Source organism: Rhineura floridana, chromosome 6 (assembly GCF_030035675.1).
Source record: "Rhineura floridana isolate rRhiFlo1 chromosome 6, rRhiFlo1.hap2, whole genome shotgun sequence".
NCBI classification, from domain to species: Eukaryota; Metazoa; Chordata; class Lepidosauria; order Squamata; family Rhineuridae; genus Rhineura; species Rhineura floridana.
In genome coordinates, this window is record NC_084485.1 from 59,524,249 (window position 1) to 59,547,076 (window position 22,828).

Consider the following 22,828-nt stretch of genomic DNA (forward strand, 5'->3'; position numbering starts at 1 on the left):
TTCTTCCCTCTGAAAACCCCTATGCTCCCCAATATCTGCTTCTGAGGGTTGCAGGGTCCATGGAAATAGTGTGCCATATGGTACTGGGTGTGAGGAGTTATTGGAAATTGCTCAGTTACTTCCATGAACAGAGGAGCAATTTAGGATTCAAGCCAATGTTTGTAATGCTCAAACAACTGTGAAAGGACACGGCGTATCATGTCTCATATCTGATAAGAGCTCAGAAATGCCATTCCGCTCCCCAACAAACTAAGCTTCCAGGTCCCTCCTTCCAGCATTCCACTGAATGGTTCCGCTCTTCTGTTCTCAACTAAGCCATTTCTGGGGGATTACGAATTCTCAATATGTATAATCTACTGGAAGCTAAAGGTTCCCATCATGTTCAGCTATTCTTGCTTTGTTTATGAATAATGACATCTGAGCATTGCTCCCCAGAAGCACAGTAGGAGCTAAATGAAGCACAGAAAGACAAAGCAATTTAATCTGCAAATTCCCCATCTAGCAAAAAAGGAAAAGCCCTTTTTAGGGAGTTGTAGTAAAAGAGAAGCTGCTCTGGGAGGCAATTTAAAATGATAAAGCTTCAAATCTTAATAGCCTTCAGACTCCTTAAGGATGTTCCACTAGCTCAGGGAAATGCTTAGGGATAGTGCTGTGGTATTCAGTCTTCCCTTGCCCACACCAGACTCCTTGTTCTTTAAATCTTGTTCACTCTCCAATCCGCACACAACTCTGGAAGCCACTGGGCTTGAAAATAAACAGAGATGTTTTCAGTGGTCTGCAGTCAAAGATGTAGGATGGGACGCTCTGGCCACCCATGAGCTGTTCCCATAGATTAGTAGTATAATGAATGAGACTAGCCGAAACAGTTCTCAGTCTAGATGTGAATGCCTCAGAGACAAGACCATAGGCATTGGGTTTAATCCAAAGAATGCATTAGACTGCCAGCCTGAAAGATATATCTGCTGTTTTCCCAAGACTCATGAGCATGCCTATAATAACTAATATAAATAGTGCCACATTCTTGCTGACAGTACTTTAATAGGTATAAAGAACAGACCTGACACCAATGCTTTTGGGGCCCAGGACATGGAAATTTAGGAATTTCCTCTTTCCAGCCCCCCTTTTATACTTGGTCACTAGGAAAGAGTAACCAAGCACGAGATGGAGCAGGAAGTGAATTTGGAGCATTAGGGTGGATACAGATCTAAATGTTGCCAACATCCTGAACCTCCATGCAGCTTGCCTATCCAATGCAATCAGAAAAGATTTGGTTTGCACACAGCCATATCCTTCCTCCTTCTGCTCACTCTAATGTTCTGTTTAACCCTCAGGTCTAGCCTCCCTAACTCCTTTGCCACTTCATTCCATTCTTTCCTTAGCATCCCATCTTTCCATTGTTTTGCCTGATCTACACTCTGATTAAGTCTCTGGGTGCTTTCACACTGCACTTTATTCCGTTATTCTGACTATTTCTTACCTGGTAATTTGCGCATTATACCAGGTATCTCCGGAATTCTGGTGGAATGTAGTGCAAGTGTAGCGCTAATTTCCGCAATAAATGATACCAGAAACAATCCATTAGCAAGGCTGGGAATCCAGAAGATTGTGGGAGTGTTTCTCTAGCTGCTGCCGCTTATGTCACAGGCATCCCAGCATGCAGTGTGTTCTCGCCCTTTAGTTGCACAGGGTTTTTTTTCACCTGATGAGCATTGTACCAGTATTCCGACATCAGCGCAGATAGCAGCAGCATTCCCCCCCACACCCGTCTTGATACAATTAAAACAATTTAAAAAGTCAGATCCTAAATGGAGAGGGCTTGCATGGTGATGGGACAAGATCTTAGAGCTCCTACACAGTAGGGAACAGTGTGCATGGATGAGGGACGAAAACAAGCTGTGTGAAAGACAGTTGAGCGAAATGCCGCTATATCAGCTGAAAAAGTACTGTTCCTTATCGCAAGAGGTACTGCAGTGTGAAACAGATTTTAGAAATCGGGACAGAAGCGCTACCTTTTAAATCCATTAAACTAGTGCTATTAGCCCCATGTGTGAAAGCAGCCTCTCTCTCTCTCATCCACCCCTCCACCAAAGTCTATCCACACTTGAATAAGGCTCACAGATCCTGTCTGGGATTTTTCTTACCTTAGTTATTATTGTTTTATCTTTCTTCACCATTTGATGCCAAGGGAGGAGCTGTAGCTCAGGGGATAGAACACATGCCTTGCCTACAAAATGTCTCAGGTTCAATCCCTGGCATCTCCAGGTAGAACTGGGAAAGACCCTTGACCTGAAGCCCTGGAGAGCTGCTTCCAGTCAGTGTGAACAATACTGAGCTAGATGGAGCAATGCTCTGACTCAGAACAAGGTAGCTTCCTATGTTCCAAAAAAGCCTCGAGGTGACTTACAGCAAAAATATAAAAGAAATACAAATACAATATAAAGTTGTCTAAAATTACAGTGCACTCAATACAAAAGCGATTAAAGCGCCACAAACCTCAGCATGATCACCTTAAGATTAACAAAGCCAACAAATAACCACTAAACTACACAAAGAAGAAAGATGCCTGGGAGAGAGGAGGTAAGTCTTGACCTGGCTGAAAAATGGCAAGGATGGCACCAGACAGGCCTTCCTGAGAAGAGCGTTCTACAACATAGGGGTCATAGCTGAAAAGACACCTCTAGTATTGCCACCCTACACACCTCTGCTGGACAAGGGTGCCCAGAGAAGGGTCTCCAGTGATGGCTAAGAGTCTGGATAGGTTAATGTAGGAAGAGATGTTCTGCAAGGTATTGGGGTCACAAGCTCGGCAAGCCTTTCAAGGTAAAAATCAGCTCATTAAATTGGGCCTAGTACCATACTGGAAGCCAATGCAGACCTTACCAGAGAGTGCTTATCTGCAGCCTTTTGCAAGAAGTTTTCCTGTCCACCCCACTTCCCATTTTGGCTGTTTACTATTGGTGGAAGTTGCATAACATATTCATTAGTGCTTGAGAAGCCAGATGGGATGTATCACTTCATGGGATTTGTTTTTTGTTTTTAAAGAACAGTTCTGTTGAGAGAGAGATTATGCAAACTTCTAAGGATTATTATATCAAGCCCTCTTCATTCCTCTGTATAATTTCATTTGCCAAAAAGTTTATTCTATTATTTTATTTGGTATTGTAAATTTAGCCATCTTGGTTTTCTTTGGAAGGAACGGCAGGATACAAATCTTTTCATAATAAATAAACATCCACAAGAGTTTTTGGCAAGACTTGGAAATAAATATCAACAATGTAACCTATAAATGCTGGAACAAATTGGAAGAAGTTGCATTAGACTTGTTTCTTGGAGATCAGATCAGTTAAGCCAAGGACAACTAGATGAACTGTGAACGCACTGCTGGCCAATCTCTTCCATGTCATCAGCTGCTCACTGAGACACAATCCTAACAGCCTAACTTACTTGCCTGATATAATGCTTGCTGGCCACAGAATCTTATTTAGTCCTACCAATTGAGACCATCAACCCAGCTGTAAAAGCCAGCCTAGCGCCACTTCTGTTGACAGTCTGACCCATTTTCAGTCATCTTTGGGAAGACCAACTTGTGGATTGTGTCGGCACAAAGCTTAGGTTGGCACTCTCCCTTTAGGGGATCAGTTCACAAGTTTGCAAAGTAGATGTTTATGTTTCTACAAAAAGTTACCACAGCTGCAAGGGCAAATTTTCACAACACACCAAGACCCATTGATGACACAGCACACATTATTTTTCTCCATGCATGCTTTGCATACAAGCAGAATGTTAAAGAGATAGCTTCCTGCAGCTGCTATGATTTTGCTACCTTCTTTGGGGTATAATGAATTGTTCTGGCTCAGACGCTTTTACTGTTGCCAGGGGTTTATTTCAGACTCTGTCTGAAATCTCAGAGACCAGAGGGAACTAGAGGACGGACGGAAGTTGCTGTGCTGCTCGCCTTTTGAAAAATCTGGAGTCCTTCCAAACCTAAGTTCCACATTGCCTTACATGTAGACACAGAGATCTGGTATTCAAAACAATCTTTATGTCCATGCAAGCAGCCCCTGTCTTGCTCGGATATGCATGTGCAAGAACAGATGCAAGATGTCAATCAGGTGAGCAGTTACAGCCAGCTGCAAGTCCTGTGAAATTCATTTCCCTCATCCAACATCTTAAAACATGCTCAATACACATGTGAGTAGACATGCTTCTAAAAGCAAACTACAAATTCATCAGAACCATAGTAAACCTTTTCCTGACCTGTTCCAGGAAAACTGGGAATAAGACAGCTTCCCATATTCCACTTCAGGATGAAGGTAGGGGGATCACACATTTGAATGTTCCCCTATTTTGTTTTTAAAAAGAACACCTTGAATGTGGAAAAGTGTGATCATCTGGAGGGATGCTCTTGGTTGTCTCCCATGTTACACAGGCCTAACTAGCCTCAACTAGAAATTGGGCATTTAGGCTACATTCAGACAGAAGTTTATTCTGTTTTCCTGATGTTTTCTTACCTGATCATTTCAACATTTTGTTTGATCTTTTTGTGACTTAAAAGCCATTTCTGGAAATCTAGCAGAATATAGTGGAAGTTTAGCGCTCATCTCTGTGTTATTTGCTTCCAGAAAAATATGTTTGCAACCTCATTAACCCAGAAAATCACAGGAGTAAAGAGATGAAATTTGGGGCAGTATATCAGCATACTGAGAGCCAGTGTGGTAAAGTGGTTAGAGAGTTGGACTATGACCTGGGAGGCCAGGGTCCAAATCCTCACACGACCATGAAGCTCACTGGGTGACTTTGGGCCAGTCACTGCCTCTCAGCCTCAGAAGAAAACCACCTCTGAATACCGCTTACCATGAATACCCTATTCATAGGGTCGCCATAAGTCGGAATCGACTTAAAAGCAGTCTATTTCCATTTTTTTCCATATCAGCATACAGTTCTTTTGCAGTGTTTTCATGGGGGAATCATGGGGAACAGAAGTGTGCATGTGCAGAAAGGGTGGAGGAGTAGCAACATGTCTAATGACGTTCATTGTTGTGTGATACTAAGCCCACTGGTGTGAATGAAATTTAGCCTGACATGGCAGTATATTGTTCAAAAAGCCACAGATCCATAATGCAACAGATATTACAGTGTAAAAGGAATATTAGAAATCAGGACAGAAGTGCTACCATCATAATCAGTAAAACTAATGTAATGTCTAAATACAGCCTTAGTGTCACTGATCCCATGTTGTGGAACACTCTTCCTGCAGAGATTCAGCAGGCATCCTCGCTTTTGACTTTCAGACATCTCTTGAAGATATTTTTATGCCAACAGGCTTTGCAGCTGTTTAAAGTGATTAGCTGCCACTTAAATGATTATTTGTATTGGTTTTAATGTTTTATTGTACACCACCCTGATATTTTACTGATACAGCAGTACAGAAATACTTTTATAAATAAATAAATAAATGTTTCAGCTTATTGCTTTCCTTGATACACTGTAGTGCAAAATTCAGACCAACCCACCACCAGGTATATTCCAGAAACAGCTTCACCGCTTGATACTGATGAATGAATAAACCAGCCCTAAACTGACTCAAGAAAAAAACAACATACTGCTCAAGTTGGAATTTAAATACCTCCATCCTACAGCTGCAGCAATGTTTCCTATTGTCTTTATTTCCCCTTGCAGTTACGGAGAGACCCATTTCAAAGTCAGACCAACCTTGCCTAAAAATTGTACGCTTGCCCTATTCATAGTCCTGTAAATACATCCATCTCCTTATTCGAATTAGCTTTTCAGGTTTTCAGCCCCAGAGAATACTCCATCCCTCAATCACAGCCTAAGCCCTCACTTAAAACTGTTTAGCTGTGATTGGAAATTAGCATAATAATGCTTCAAATTGAGTGGGTTGGCATGGGGGGGGGAAGAGAACACTCACTCTTTCCTGTCCTTGTAGTAGGGACCCTAAATTATGGATCTTGCAGAGAGTAGCAGGGGGTGTGCATATGGAGATTCAAGTTCAACCACACATCTGACAAAGTGGGCTTGAGTGCACAAAATCTTCTGCCGTAATAAATGCGTTAGTCTTTAAGGTGCCGCAGGTCTCTGTTTCTGCTGAAACAGACTAACATAGCAACCCCTCTGGCCAAAGTCCAGTCATAGTTATTTAAAATGATGTCTTTACCAAGAACCTAAACTATAAACTAACAATTATAAACTAACAGAGATACAGATGTTGGGAAACAGCTATGAGAAGATCATGTAAAGATTTACTGCTCTCACATTAAGAGATGTTTTCTATAGGTGCCATTCACAACAGCAATTGGCTGCATTTTGCAAATCTTGATAGTCCCTCCGTTACCTTGGTTATTGCAGGCTTTGCGGAAGCTTCCAGGGGCACACAGCACAGCAGTTCTTCTCTTCATACAAGTAACACACTGCAGAAACATTACCTTGTGTTCCAGCACAAGGTTATCTTCTAAGTACAAGTCAAAGCCATCAAAGACTCCTGCAAGAAGGAAGATCACCCAAAAGAAGGGCTGTAGTTTAGTGGTAGGGCAGATGCTTTGTATGCAAAAGGTGTCAGGTTCAATTCATAGCAGCTCAAGTACAGTTGGGGAAAACTCATGTCTGAGAACTTAGAGACATGATGCCAGTCACTACAGACCAGGGATGAGAAACCTATGGCCCTCCAGATGTTGTTGGACTCATCAGCCCCAGGTTCTGCACTCCTGGTCTAGACAATACTGAGCTAGATGGATCCATGATACGACTTGATATAAGTCAGCTTCCCCAATTCACCTCCTTACTGGTTTCTTTTACAACTTCTTGGATCTAATGAGAATCCCCCATTATTCCAGTAATAGAATGCAAGAAAATAGGTCACTTAAAGCATCACATGTTTGGATGCACACTTTGGACATTTTAAAACATTTGTAAGGTATGAATGCAGCAACAATGCAAAATGTAAAGTGTGAATGTATTGGCTGCAGGCTTGTTTTCAGGGCTCAAAAAGCGCTGATGTTAACTTTTAAAACCCTGAATGACTTTGGGCCCTGGCTACCTTCAGGTCCATGTTTTTTCATATGTTCCTCCTCACAAGCTCATCATCACCTGAACCCAGATCCTTAAATCTTGCGAAGCATGGCTTTTTGTGAAGTACTGATGCCCATCCTGTGGATCACCTTGCCAATTGACACTTCAGACCCATTTTGTTTTAGGCAGAAGGCCAAAATGTGGTTGCTTAATTGACTTTTGGTGGAATGTTCTTCTACTTTGTCTGCTGTTTTAGAAATTATTACCATGATTGGTTTACTGTGTTAATATTTTGCTTTCATGATTGAGACTAGGTATATTACACAAGGTTTTGAGTTATATGGTATGATGTTTTGAATTGTTAGGCACCTCACATTTCTTTTGAAAATTAGACAGGATATGTTTGTAAAATAAAACAAACACATCTGTTATAAAAGTATAACATGCTAGGGAGTCAAGTTTGACATCAACTCTCTGTTAAGTGTTTGTACTCTATGACAGTTTTTCCCAACCTGGTGCCTTCCAGCTGTTTTGGACTATAATTCCTATCATGGCCAATTGTCAGATGATGGGGAAAACAGTCTGTGGCAAAGCTGATTTGTCTCTGTGTAAGTTGTGAAAGAAAGATGTTTCCTGCTATGGAAACCCGTACATAGGAACATAGGAAGCTGCCTTATACCAAGTCAGACCAATGGCTCATCTAGCTCAGTACACAGACTGGCAGCAGCTCTCCATGGTTTCAGAAAGGGTTCGCTCCTAACCCTACCTAAAGATGCCAGGGATTGAACCTGGGGCCTTCTGCTTTCAAGACAGATGCTCTACCACTGAGCTACAGTCCCTGGGTTTGCAAACATGTATACAGACCAACTCTCATTTCATATCCAACCATTACTGCTCTAGACCAAAACTTTACATTTGTCCACCGCAGTATAAAATAGGAGTTTGCTATAGGCTTATGCATACAGGATTTGGAAGGTGAACAAAAAAAATCAACTTTGTGGAGATTGAAATGATAAAATAAAACGATTAAGTATTGGGTGCTATCCAACTAAGTCATATTCAATGGCAGTGCATTGATTTCACTGGGTCTGCTCTAAGTATGACTAACACTGGACACCATCCCATTATATGTATGTGTAACACACATAATTGTGATAGTAACTCAGGTTCAAACCTTAGTTGTACATCATAATTATTGGCACCTATCAGTTGATACTGGGTCTTCGGAATTACCAGAAACAGATTTCCTTTTTCACCAAAACTCCTACAGTAATTCTGTAAATGTTTTAACACTGCCCATTAACTCACATGTCCTGCTTGCTTGTTAATTAATTAATTGTTGATTGATTGATATCTCACCCTTCCTCCCAGCAGGAGCCCAAGGCGGCAAACAAAAGCACTAAAAACACTTTAAAACATCATAAAAACAGACCTTAAAATACATTAAAACAAAACATCTTTAACATTTTTTTTAAAAAAGCTTTCAAAACATTTTTTTAAGGTTTAAAAGCATACTAAAAAGCAATTCCAACACAGATGCAGACTGGGATAAAGCCTTAACTTAAAACGCTTGTTGAAAGAGGAAGGTCTTTAACAGGCACCGAAAAAATAACAGAGATGGAGCCTGTGTAATATTTAAAGGGAGGGAATTCCACAGGGTAGGTGCCGCCACAGTAAAGATCCGTTTCCTATGTTGTGCAGAACAGACCTCCTGATAAGATGGTATCTGCAGGAGATCCTCACCTGCAGAGCGCAGTGATCGATTGGGTATTTAAAGGATAATTTCAGGTATCCTGAAAGCTGTATAGGGCTTTGTACACCAAAACTAGAACCTTGAACTTGGCCTGGTACCAAATGGGCAGCTAGTGCAATTCTTTCAGCAGCAGGGTGACATGTTGGCAATTCCCTGCCCCAGTGAGCAGTCTTGCCACCACATTTTGCACCAGCTGCAGCTTCCAGACCAACCTCAAGGGCAGCCCCACATAGAGAGCATTACAGTAATCCAGCCTGGAGGTTACCAGTGTGTGGACAACAGGCTATCCCGGTCCAGAAACGGCCGAAGCTGGTAAAAGGCACTCCTAGCCACTGAGGTCACCAGGGCCCCTAGCGACAAAGATGGATCTAGGAGTACCCCCAGACTACAGACCTGCTCTTTCAGAGGGAGTACGACCCCATCCAAAGCAGACAACTGGCCAATTATCTGAACTCGGGAACCACCAGCCCACAGTGCCTCCGTCTTACTAGGATTATTGGCCCACATCCAGCCCACCACCAAGTCCAGGCAGCAGTCCAGGGCTTTCACGGTCTCTCCCAATTCAGATGTTACAGAGAAATAGAACTGGGTATCATCAGCATACTGCTGGCACCTTGCCCCAAATCTCCTGATGACTGCTCCCAAGGGCTTCATATAGATGTTAAACAGCATGGGGGACAAGATGGAACCCTGCAGCACCCCACAGCACAACTGCCCGGGGCCAAAAGACAATCACCCAATGCTATTCTCTAAAAATGACCCTGGAGATAGGACTGGAACCACTGTAAGCAGTGCCTCCAATACCCATCTCACCAAGTCAGCCCAGAAAGGTACCATGGCCAATGGTATCAAAAGCCTCTGAGAGATCAAGTAAGAGTAACAGGGTCACACTCCCGTCCTCCTGATAAAGGTCATCCATTAGGGCAACCAAGCCCGATTCAGTCCCATAACCAGGCACGAACCCAGACTGGGATGGGTCAAGATAATCTGTTTCATCCAAGAGTACTTGCAATTGCTGCGCCACAACCCTCTCAATTACTTTCCCTAAGAAGGGGGTATTTGCTACCGGACAGTAATTGTTGCAAACCAATGGGTTCAGGGTGGGCTTTTTCAGGAAGGGATCACTGCATCTTTCAGGATGGCTGGAACCACTCCCTTCCGCAATGATGCGTTGACCACACTCTGGATCCACTCGGTCAAATCCCCTTAGCAAGTTTTAATAAGCCAAGAAGGGCAAGGGTCAACAGGACACATTGCTGGCCGCATCATCAGGCCGTATCAACTGAAACTGTTCCCATGAAATTGCAGCAGATGTTGCACTGGACACCTTATCGGGGAGTACAGTAGATGTGGATGGGGCATCAAGACTGCTATGGAGGCAAGCAACTTCACTCTCAGTGCCTTGCAAACAATTCACAGCGGGCCACTAAAGGGTCTAAAACTCCATTTCCTGGAGTTGATGTCAACAGACCCCTGACAATATGGAAACTTGAGGATGCGATGGAGGCAGAGAAGTGGGCCTTCTTCACCACCCACACCACCACACAGTAGGCAGTTATGTTTTACTCCTGCCTGATCAGCCTTACAGCACATCTTTTGCCACTTGCACTCCAGCTGTTGCCAAGCCTGTTTTATTGCCGTTAGCTCAATGGTGTACCAAGATGCAAACCAGGCTCCACAATGCCGGAGAGGGAGCTCAGAGGCAACCATGTCAAGAGCCCGATGCACCTCGTTGTTCCACAGCGAGACCATTCTATCCATTATACGTTTTGATTAAGCCCCTTTAAGATCAGCCTTTACAGAATAACTGTAGTGGCCCTCATTGCTAACCTTTTTTGTCGGGGGGGGGGAGGAGGGAGGCTGCAATAGGATAAAGATAGAGAAAAGACATGGTTTATCCTTATATTTGATAAACTTAATTTCTCCATTGTCAGAAGTATTATTAAAATGCCATCTACTGGCATACTGGATACTGAAATTCAGCTAAGAGCGGCTGGCTAGTGGCAGCACTCCTGCTGTCAATCAACGTAGCAAGTCTTGCTGGGAGTGACGAGTCTTGTTAATGTGCCATTGCTCTCAGGGGGAATTTAATGCATTTTGCACACAAGCTCCCCTTAGAGTCTTGGGGAAATGGAGCATAAAATGTACTTAAAAATATACAAAATGTACATAAATTTTCCATTGAGAGCAATGGCACATCAGCAAGATTAGTCACTCCCAGCAGGACTTGCTGCATTGATTTCATGATGCCTACGAAACTGTGTTTATTAGGAGGAATTTGCATTAAAATGCTGGAGAATTTTCATGAGGTATTTTTTTAAAAATTGCAGATTACTGCAGAAATGTGAACTGAATTTAAGACTGGAAACATGAGAAACTGAGAGAACTGAAATTGACAGATCTTTCCAACTCCAATCCCAACATTGATGTGGACTGGCCACAAAATGGACACAACTGAGCCGATCATGGCTCACCAGATCCTCCCCAACCTTAACGAAAATTAAAATATTTTTCTAGTTCTGTGAAGTTAACTGTTCCATGACCAATCGTGTCAACAGACTTGGTTTTTAAAATGAGAAATACACTGATTGGTGTCTGTAACAAAGACATATTTTATTTTGCAAAAATACCCCCTACCCCTAAAATAATCCATAAAATCTACTTCCCAGAGTGAACAATGTTCGAAGGCATTGATGTCCTATGTCCTGCTAAAACTTTCAAAAAAGTTGGATTTTGTTGCCCTTGAAGGTGTATATCAAAATATACCCTGTATTATTTCCCTATGCTGTTTCCTATACATCTTTGCAGAAATTTGAGGGGTTGCCTCTTTCCCTTTTCTGGGCCTTCTTGTGTTTTAATGCCCCCCTCCCACCGCCCCTGTGTTCTCCTTTCTGGAATATGTGCAACCTTTAACTTTGTAACACAGGTAGTATCCCTGGATATTCATTAACACTGAAAAAAATGGAAAAATAAATGAGTTCTTTTGTTCACCCAATATTTTTAAAAACGCTGTGCATTCACATATGATCAAAAGACAAGTTATTACAAACTGTTAATAGCTGCACCAAACTGCAATACTGGTCAGTAAACAGTCTTCATATGCCATCTGGTGGACACAAATAATTATGCAATAAAGCACAGCTGGCTGCTTTATTGCTTGCTGAGATAAATGTTTTGCAAAACAAATATATTAAGACTCAAGACTTAGTATACAAAATCTGCCTATTCTGCAGTTTGCTCCAATGCAATGCATTCATGTACGGCTGCCCCGCAGTCCTAATACATCTGAGACACTGCTCACAATAGTCCAGCAGTTACTTTAAAAATTGATTTTGGATGAGATCAACTGCCAAATTTCCATTTTTAATTTGATGTGTTCTACATAAATCTGTGATTCCGTGCAACTAGCTTGTTGTTTACCTTAAAAAAAAAATCTGCTGTACAATACAGAATGGCATCAAATTAAGGTTGTCAACTCTTCACTCAGGCTTGGAGAACCAGAATGGTATAGTAGTTACAGTATTAGACTTTGGCCTGGGAAATCAGAATTCAAATCCCCGCTTAGTCATGAAACTTATCAGGTGATCTTGAGCCTGATGCTTTCAGCCTAACTTACTTCACTGTGGATGAAGTGTGGAAATTCACATCCAGGCAAGCAGGTACCTGTACAGGTGGCAGCACTACAGAAGAGATTAAATTTGAAAATGCCGTGTATGAACCAAAGAAGGGAACTGGCAACTCTACATCTCCAACAATTACAGCAAAAATGGTTTAAAAGTTTATTGTATTTTCAGTATGTTAAAATAGCACAAAAATATTCTTACTGTGAAAAAGGCTAAAGTTAGGCCTTTTTCTAACATTTTTATCCATGGGGGGGGGGAATGAACCCTGGCTACTTGACTGACCATGATAAACCATTCTCCTCCTTTCCCCTTCCCACCAACTCCTTGTATTTATAGCTACTTCTCAGGTCTTCATCCTAACAGAGGTTAACATAAGAACATAAGAACATAAGAAGAGCCTGCTGGATCAGGCCAGTGGCCCATCTAGTCCAGCATCCTGTTCTCACAGTGGCCAACCAGGTTCTTTAAGACCAGCTTGTACTATTGATAGGAATATACAGTGCCTTGCAAAAGTACTCAGACCCGACCAATGGTCTCATATTACTGAATTACAAATGGTACATTGTAATTTCATTCTGTATGATATTTCATTTTGAAACACTGAAACTCAACATCAATTATTGGTTTCATGTTGGGAAATGTTTGTAAGAAACATACAAAACTGAAATACAAAACTGTGGAAGCTCCCAGTGTACACAGGTGAAAGAAATTGTCCTATCGAGGACACAATTACTTTACCACTGGCCTCCACCTGTGAACCATTAAAGCTGCTGTCATATTGTCAGGATAAAAACCCCACTGTTGAAGGATCACTGGTCAGGCTGTGGATCTGAAGGAAAATGAAGACCAAAGAGCATTCTACAGAAGTGAAAGATAATGTAATACAAATGCATAGATTAGGAAAAGGGTACAAAACAATACCCAAGTGTTTGGATATCCCAGTGAGCACAGTTGGATCAATAATCAGGAAGTGGAAGCTGCATCACACCACCCAGGCACTGCCAAGAAAAGGCCGTCCCTCAGAACTCAGAAGCCAACAATCACTTGGAAGGAGCCACAGACTTCAGTGGCTGGGAGTGGAGTAACAGTGCACCTGTCAACCATATCAAGAGCTCTGCATAACATTGGCCTGTATGGGAGGGTGGAAAGAAAGAAGCCATTACTCAAAAAGTACCACCTGAAAGCACACCTGGAGTTTGCCAGAAAGCATGAGAGTACCCAAGATGCAATATGGGAAAAGGTTTGTGGTCAGATGAGACCAAGATAGAGCTTTTTGGCCAAAACTCAAAGTGTTATATGTGGCACAAACCTAGCACTGTCCATGCCTCAAGACACACCATCCCTACAGTGAAGTATGGGGGTGGCAGCATCATGCTGTGGGGATGCTTCTCATCAGCAGGGACTGGGCATCTTGTTAAAATTGAAGGAAGAATGGATAGAGCAAAATACTGCAAGAGAACCTGCTTCAGTCCACTAAAAAACTGAAGCTTGGGAGAGAATTCATTTTTCAGCAGGACAGTGATCCCAAGTACAAGGACAAAGCAACATTGGAGCGGCTCAAGAACAAAAAAGTGAATGTCCTACAGTGGCCCAGTCAAAGTCCTGATCTCAATCCCACTGGGGATCTGTGGAGCTCTTTGAAAATTGTGGTCCACAAGCGACATCCAACCTATCTGAATGACCTGGAGTGAATCTCCCAAGAAGAACGGGCCAAAATCCCTCTGACACTGTGTGCAAAGCTGGTACATACCTACCCCAAAAGACTTAAACCTGTTATTGGAGAGAAAGGTGGTTCTACCAAGACGTACGTGTGTGTGTGCGCGTGTGCGTGCATGCTTGTGTATGTGCGTGTGTTTCAGTTTTTTGTTTCTTACAAACATTTCCCAGTATGAAACCAATGTCACCTTACAATAATTGATTTTGAGTGTCAGTGTTTCAAAATAAAATATCATACAGAATGAAATTACAAGATACCATTTGTGATTCAATAATACGGGAGCATTGGTCAATTAGAATACAGCATTCCAAAAAACAAATTGTGAAAAAAACATTTAAGTTCATAATTACAATCCATTGCCATGTCGTATCTATTAGATACTTTATTGCTTACTTAATAATTGGACTGGATCCAGTCTTGCCCTTCCATTCACAGAAGGCCTCCTTCCTTTTGCAAAGGAGCTGAGACTAATGGAAGATCTTGGTGGAGGAAAAAGGGAGAAGCTGATTTGTGCCCCCCGCTCCCTAACACGTTGTTCCAGAGGGCCCCCCCTAGGTTTCCAGAGCAGATGCTTGGGAGGTATTGGGAGAAAGGGGCATCAGTGAAACCTCCACAGGAGTGTTATCTAATGACACTTTTAATTTGCCTATATGCAAACTCAGATCTTGTTTTGGTTTAATTTCTGCCCCAAAAGAGTTCCATGAAGCTGAAAAGTGGCCAATAGAAAGCAATGAAGGGAAACTATCACCTGACCATTTTAAGCATAATCCACACTTTTCCCACAGAAAATCACTTCTCTCTATTGAAGCAAGTGTGACACCTAGTGTAGTGTAGTGGTTACAGTGTTGGATGAGGTCCTGGAAGGCCAAAATTCAAATCCCCACTTGGCCATGAAACTCACTGGATGGGTCACCAACCATGGGCCAGTCACCAATTCTTAGCATAACCTACCTCACAGGGTTGGTATGAAGATAATATGGAGAGCAGGAGAACCACGTATGCCATCTTGAGCTCCTCAGAGGAAAGGTGGGATAACAATGTAGTAATAAATAAGTGGTATTGTGAAAGACATTTCACTAGCATTTTTGTAAACCGCTTTGAGGGTTTACTACAGTAAAGCAGTATATAAATTTTGATAAATAAAGAAAATAGTATTTACTATTACAAATTTTATGACTCTTTCAATTAAACCTCAAACCTGGAACCTGGAACAGAAACACACAAACAAAATGAAAATGTACTAAAATTTAATCATTCATAAAAGCTGTAATTTAATCTGTGACAGTAAAACACAAGAAGCAATATTAGAGTTGGTTTAGTATATTATATATTTTAGCTTTCAAAGCCATAGAAATCAGTTATCCCAGTTTTTTCCTATAAAAGACCCATTTTTTTCCAAAGCATTATGCACAATTTTAATTAGAATATAATGGCAGAATGAAAATAATGATATTCCATAACTTTTTAAATATAAAATGAAGTCAATGACTTGGAAAGTTATTTACTGCAGTGAGTTCAAAGGATAAAATTAGTATAATTATATCTATCATGATAGATATAAAATATTACTGACTGACCATTTTTAGTGCTTGATGGGAGAGAAATTATGGTAAGAGGTCAATATGAAATTATAGTAGCAATACCTAATATTTGAAATGCATCCATGCTCTTTTGTATAATCATACAACTAGAGTCAATTATATTTATTACCACATCTGTTAATTGCTATTGCAAAGGAGAAGTATTATTGTCTTTAATTTCCAAGAGATATACACAAAGCCATTTTATTTTATTTTATTTTATCCCCCCCCCCGGGACCTTTGTGCAAACCACTGTGAGATCTAGATTCTTCACATAATATATAAAAACAGAAGCCTCTTCAGCTATCTTGTTAATTTGTGGTGTAGTTATTTGTAGACTGGAATGCTGGCACTTTCCAAATTAGGCAACAGTTCTTCATTCCTGTAATCCTGAACAAAAGCAGAGAGAATGAAGAGTTAGCACCCAACTTAGAACAGGCTTTGTAAATAAATAATAATAATAATAAAAAAAATTAATTTATGTGTCGCCTATCTGGCCATTGGCCACTCTAGGCGACGTACATGTAAACAATTTAAAACACAATACAATAAAATACAATAATACAATGTGAAAACAATACAGCAGCGAGAACAATACTAGTACAGGGTTAGAGGCATTTCAGTCATAACAGTTAACCCTCCCCGGAAATCCCAAAGGCCTGTTGAAAGAGCCAGGTCTTTAAGGCTTTACGGAATACATTTAGGGAAGAGGCGTGCCGTAGATCTTGTGGGAGGGAGTTCCATAAGGTGGGGGCCGCCACTGAGAATGCCCTCTCTCTAGTTCCCGCCAATCTAGCTGTTTTTGTCGGGGGGATTGAGAGAAGGCCCTGTGTGGCTGATCGTACACGCGCACACAGAGGTTTTAAACCTACTTGCAGAGGTTTAAAAAAAGTACACCGCACATGTTGAGAAAGGAGCGGTCATTTAGCGACATAGAAAGCTATCTTGTACTAGGTCAGACGATTCGTCTGTCTGTCTCAGTACTGTTCACACCAGATGTGGCTCTCTGGATGTTCTTAGACTCCAGCTCCCATCAGCCATAGCCAGTATGGCCAATGGTCAGGAATATTGGGAGATAAAGTCCAGCAACATCTGGAATGCCACAGGTTCTCTGCCCTTGGTTTACACTGACTGGCAGCAGCTCTCCAGGGTTTCAGGCAAGGATCTTTCCCAGTCCTATCTGGAGATGTTGGTGACTGAATCTAAGGCCTTTTGCATGCAAAGCATGTGCTGTACTGCTGAGATACGGCTCACTGGGTTGAAGTACAAGAATTCAATGGAGGGGGGTAAAGGAAGGGAACAGTGCTGATGTTGACTTATAATGCCCTCTATGTTTTAGGGATAGAGAATGTTAAGGACTCTTTCCAGCATGCTCTTGCCTTCAGAGATGGGCAGAAGATGACCAGAGATAGAGCACCACCACAAAAAAGGCTGTGACTTTGAAACGCTCCTTAGAGATGTTTGTCTGGCATCTACCCTGTGGAGATATAGGCACCAGGCTGAAAATGGAAATGGACTGCCTTCAATTCGATCCCGAATTATGGCGACCCTATGAGTAGGGTTTTCATGTTAAGTGGTATTCAATGGTGGTTTTACCATTGCCTCTCTCTGAGGCTGAAAGGCAGTGACTGGCCCAAGGCCACCCAGTGAGTTTCATGGCTGTGTGTGGATTCAAATCCTGGTCTCCCAGGTCATAGTCTGACACTCTAACCGCTACACCACACTGGCTCTCTACATCACACTGGCTCTCTAGGCACCAGATTAGAATGGTTTTAATATGCTCAGACTTTTTATTTATTTTACTATATGTATATAGTCACCTCATAACAGAAGTTCTCTGAATGGCTCATAAGGCAAACAAAATAAAGTCTTTGATGAACACTGGGTTTGTTTGTTACATTTATATCCCAAATGTCCACTAAATGGTGGACTGGACAGAGAAAACCACACAGAAAGTTTATAGAGGCATACTCTAACCCTCCTCCTCCTTGCACTCTTCAAAACGCTGCTGCTGAGGGTTGCTTTCCTGACATGGGCTGGGGCACAGGGTGCTGGCTCGGGAAAGATGTGGATTGGCCAAAATCAGGTGACAGTGTCATGTTTGAGCAGAACAGCCAGGAAGTCCCTTTCCATAAACTTCCTTTCATTCACAATTCTCAGGATCCAACCTACTGGTATTACTGTTTTATTGCTGCAGCTGCCTCCTTTCATCTGCACAGTATTTTTACCGATTTGTTACCAGTTTGTAATGATGTATTTATTTTCATGCTTTTTTTGGGGGGGGGGTTAGTTGTCCATAGACATTTTCTGGAATTGAAAGGGCAGGATACAAACCCTTTGACAAAACAAAATAAGAAACAGACTATTTGTACTGATGTATTGATTGTTGTTATTGGTTTATTGCTGATGCTTTAATTGTACTTTAATACTTTTATTTTGTATTAGTTTGCTTGTATATTAACAGTATGTGAAAATCTTAAATAAATAAATACCACCTCCACTCAGATAACTGAAAAGTTTAACTCAGCAGGTTTTGGAGTCCATCAATATTCTTTATCAGGCTGGAAGTTAAGCAAATAACAAAACAAGAAGATGTGAAAGCAAAGGATGTTGCAGGATATGATGATGATGAAGTCAACAGTAGTCTTACGATAGAATGGGGAGATGCAGATTTCAATAGGCTAGGCTGTAACTGATGCAAAAGTTCCGAACTTGCAACCAAGGCAAAAGGGCCAGAGAAGCAAGAAGCAAAGACTTTCTCTAATGGACTGACATGGCTATCTGTATTTTAAATTTTCTCTTTTTTTCCCCTATGACATGACTGGATTGCTGGGAAAGTTTGTGAGCTCTCTATGTTAAGATCTGCAGGTAGACGAAAAAAGTAGAAGAGAATGTAACAGCACATCTGTCAAACTAGTGCTTCTGTTCTGCTCTCTCTCACATACAGAGAGACAGAGGAAGGATCAGGAGCAAGAGGATTAAAACTATAAAGCAGAAGCAAATGAGTCAGCAGGTGGCACTTCAACCTCAAGAGATGTGGAGATTTGCATATGCATACTGATGGCATAATGGCTACTCTGCTCCAAGTCTACTCCCACAGTCCAGGAAAAGAGGGGGCATGACTCTCATAACACTCAAATGTTGTTCAATCCTCCCCCCATGTAAACAATGTGCCTTTTCAATGACAGAGCTTGCAGAGGGTCCAAGGTTCAACCCCTGACATCTTTAGTCAAAGGCACCTCAGGGTACCTGGACATCTAGCTCTGACTGCAGACAGCCACTTCCAGATGGGTAAGGCGGTAAAACCCTCTTCACGTAGCATAAGGCAGCTTCTTATTTCCCTCACCCCTTAAACAATAAAAAATAAAATCAACCAAAGTTGGAAGAAGTACCACTCAGCAGCAAATCACAAGCCTCGAATGCAAGCATGTCTCAGGTGTAATCCACAGAATATCTTGGGAGGTCTGAGAAAGACCCCCGCCTGAAATTCTAGAGAGCTACTGTCAGTCAATGTAGACCAGGCATGTGTTTGGGTCTGTGGAACCTCCAGCCAGTGGACCTAATTAGGCCCACCAGGCCTCCCCATTTGCCCCACCAGGCCATTTGGTCCAAGCCATAGCCTTCCGCCCTACATCTGATGTCATATATGGCATCAGGTGTGGGGACAGGTAGTCACAGCTGGGCCAAAGAGGGACTTGCAGACACTACTGATCAGCAACTCCCGCAACACCCTTGGCAAGGTGCTTTGCCCTATCAGCTGATGGTTACGGCTTCAAAGTGCAGTGCACTTTCTCTGCAAGGGCCAGCAATCAGTTGTCATGATGAGACAAGCCCTGACAATCAGCAAAGGATCGGCTGCACTAGTGCACCTGAGGAGGCTGAAGGAAGCAGCTTGGATTTAAGATGCTTCCTCCAGCACTTTAAACCCAAGCCACATTATCAGAAGAGGAAACAAAATGCTCTATTAAAAACAGAGCATTTTGCTTTCCAGTGAAGAAGTCTGTATTCAGCACTTTGAATGCAAACTGCTTTCTTTGCAAAGGGGAAAATGCTCCTTTTTAGGAACACTTTCCCCAATGCAGAAACTTCAAAGCAGCTCATGTGATTGTTGGTTATAGGGAGCCCCCTTCGTGACTGGCACTTAAAAGTGTATCTTCAAGGGAGACTGCTGTAACGGCCGATGAGGTGATCAGTGGTTGCAACGACTTCCTTTGAACTTTGACAGGTGTCATGGCCTGATGTCATTTTGATGTCTGCTCTGACAATGTCTAGGGAACAGGGGAAGAAAGTCTTGAACTTGTAGCTTTTCAACATCAAGGACTCCGCCTGGCCCAGTGGGAGGAGCAGAGAGAGATATAAGCTTATGCAGTAGATATTTACTGTGGCAGGTCCTGGGTTATGTGTGGGAGATATCTGTGTCCTGGCCAGTAGGGGTTGGCAGGGTGGCGAGGCGTGGCTCACCTGGCTTCTCAATGCTGAGTATCATTGCCGGTTACCAAGAGGGAGAGGGGGTGAGACAGTGGGGAGCAAAGTGGGGAGCTCAGCACGGTGCAAGCCCAGTGGCAGTAGCATCACATTGGCTCTCCTGCTGTAAGCACAGAGCTCCTTGTTGGGAAGCCAGGTGAACAATGCCACACCTTGCCCACACCCCTCTGCCAACTGCTTCTGGTCCAGGCATTAAAAGCTGAGGGAATAGGTGGATCTTTTATTATTTTATTTGTTTGAACTATTTTTATGCTGTTCTTCATCAAAAAAGATACAACATCCATAAAAACATAATACAGAATAAGCCAAATATAAAATAAATCAAATTAAACAAGACTTAGCATAATGTTTTAAAATGCCATAAAACCCCCATCTAGCTTCATATGCTATAACAAAACCCCTTCAATTAAAAGCCAAGGAAAACATACTTTTATAATTAATTTGTAAAACCTGAACTGATGGACCCAGACATGTATCTTTTGGAAGAAAAGCACAGGGTAGGAGCTATCATTAAGAATGTCCCATCGCTAGCGCTTGCCAGCCTAAATGATCTTAAAGATCAGGGGTGGGAAATCGTTTGGGCTCCATGGACCAACTTTGTCGGGTGTGCCTATCAATCGCATGATGTCATTATGACATCACATGATTGCCAAATGGGCAGGATCGCCCACCTGTCAAAATCCTTTGTGTTTTAAGTCTCCAAGATCAGGGATTTAAAGGAAAGCAAGGAGACTTGCAAACACCTTGAAGACAGCCCCTATGCTCCTATATGAGCAAACGGAAGTATAGGAGCTGTCTTAAAGCCTTTGCAAAAGCCTCTTTGAAGTAACGTGCGTATGACAAGGGAGCTTTTGCACAGGGCTTTAATCCAAGCTCAGCTAATGAGCAGGGATTAAATCCTGCTGCCTCTGCAATCTTGTTCTCTGCTGGGAACAGAATCGTGCAGCCCATGTATGATTAAACCCCGTCTTCTCGCCCATCTGCTGATGTCACTATTGGGCAAGGTTTGGAGAAAATAGCCTTGTGAACCACACTGGACCATGACTGGACCAGAGGGCACAGGTTCTGCACCCCTGTTAAAAATGGACACAAATCTTTTACACATCTCCTTTATAACAGGAATGGGGAACCTGTGGTCCTCTAGATATTGCTATACTACAGCCCCCGTGGTCCTCGACCATTGGCTGTGCTGACTCGGGCAGCTGGGAGCTAGAGCCCAACAACATCTGCAGGGTCACAGGTTCTCTATCCTTGCTTTATAGCATGTACTCCAAACATGGAGTACTGAAGCTTCTAATTATTTTATCAAAGGAATCCAGGAAGCCTCCATCACCTGTCCAGAATGCAGCTGTCCTAGCATTGCGTAGTAGCTGCAGCAAAGAAAGTTGGTACCTACCAACACACCCCAGGAAGGCCATAAGATTTTATGGGGGGGGGAATCTTATGATTGCTTACCTGGCTCAGAGCTGCTGCATGCTGTGGGTCTAGAGCAGCAGGCATGATTTCTTTTTAGGCTTCTTCTTTTCCACTGGTGTTTTTCTATTTATCTGTCTGACGAGATCATAAAAGATCTGAAAGAGGAAAAAAGAGAGCAAAGTACAGGCAGCAATTAGAGAAGCAGGTGCTACAGAACAGCAACCTCTTATTACACTCCTGTCCTATAAGCTAAAAGCTAAATCAAGTGAGAAGGTGAGAAATAAATGGGATGGGAGGCAGAGCAGGGAGAGGTAAAACCTCTCTGTACTTCATCATTTCAGTATGGATAAAGCAAGACAATTTATTTAAACTTCTGAAGGTTTTCATTTCTTCTTGCGGGTTTCCGAACAGTGGTCTTGCTGCCCCTGCTTTCCTGCAGCTACATCACAAAGCAAGAGAGGAAATGCTCTAAAAATCTCTACACTGTTCTAGATGAAACTCTTATTGCAATGAAGACAATCTCACATACTGGATGTACTGGTTCAAACAGGATGATAATCCAGTAGAGGAAACTGATCATTTGCAGTAGCTACCAGTATGGCCTTTATTTGCTACTGTCCATACATGAAGGTGCATACACTGTAGCAACAAGATGCTAGGATATTAAATAAGGCAGCTTTCTGTATGCACGTCTTTCTTTCCCCATTTATCTTATAGTAGAATTTATTATTTCTGAACTCTTGTAGTACAAATAAGGTATATTTGCTAAGAAAAGATGAGAGGTTTGACAAGCGATCATGTCAACCATTAAGGTGTAAGAGTTTCTCTTGCAAAGTGCAGTTACCTGATCCTCTTATATCCTTTTGTGCAGGGTTGCCATACAAAACACAGAAGCTGTCTTATATTGGTGCAGATGTGGCTTAGGGTGTATGTGAATAAATGCATTGCTCCTTTCCAAGGACTCTTTCACTCTGGCTCTTGTGCATTGTAGCATCAAATCTGGAGCCGAAAACTGCATGCATATTTGCCTTTGGTGAAGCCAATTTTGTAGCAATGCAGCTATAGCATTTAGCCTCCTGGAAAACCTCACTTAACTCCCCTCTCCCCACAGCCTAACAAGCTAAGTCTACAGTACTTTGCTTGTGAACTGCAAAACCTAGAAATCAGATACTGCCTTGATATTATCTATTTTTTTTTTAAAAAGGGTGAAGCATAGCCAAGTACTTTC

At 42.2% G+C, this 22,828-nt stretch overlaps 1 protein-coding gene and 1 non-coding gene across 5 annotated transcripts in view; both read right to left on the reverse strand.

Annotated features, from left to right (window-relative positions):
- Positions 1-7,793: 7,793 nt before the first annotated feature.
- On the reverse strand, positions 7,794-7,866 carry TRNAS-UGA (transfer RNA serine (anticodon UGA)). The gene has a single exon. It is a non-coding gene; the product is annotated as a tRNA-Ser (tRNA).
- Positions 7,867-15,374: 7,508 nt separating this feature from the next.
- Positions 15,375-22,828, reverse strand: part of RAP1A (RAP1A, member of RAS oncogene family) — a 138,868-nt gene continuing 131,414 nt past the window's right edge. For all 4 annotated transcript variants that reach the window (XM_061632027.1, XM_061632025.1, XM_061632028.1 and 1 more), the window contains 2 exons: positions 21,640-21,755; positions 15,375-16,089 (listed from right to left, as the gene is read on the reverse strand). In XM_061632027.1, the coding sequence (XP_061488011.1) occupies positions 21,669-21,755 (87 nt within the window). In that variant the 3' untranslated portion in view covers positions 15,375-16,089; positions 21,640-21,668. The remainder of the gene's footprint in view (positions 16,090-21,639; positions 21,756-22,828) is intronic.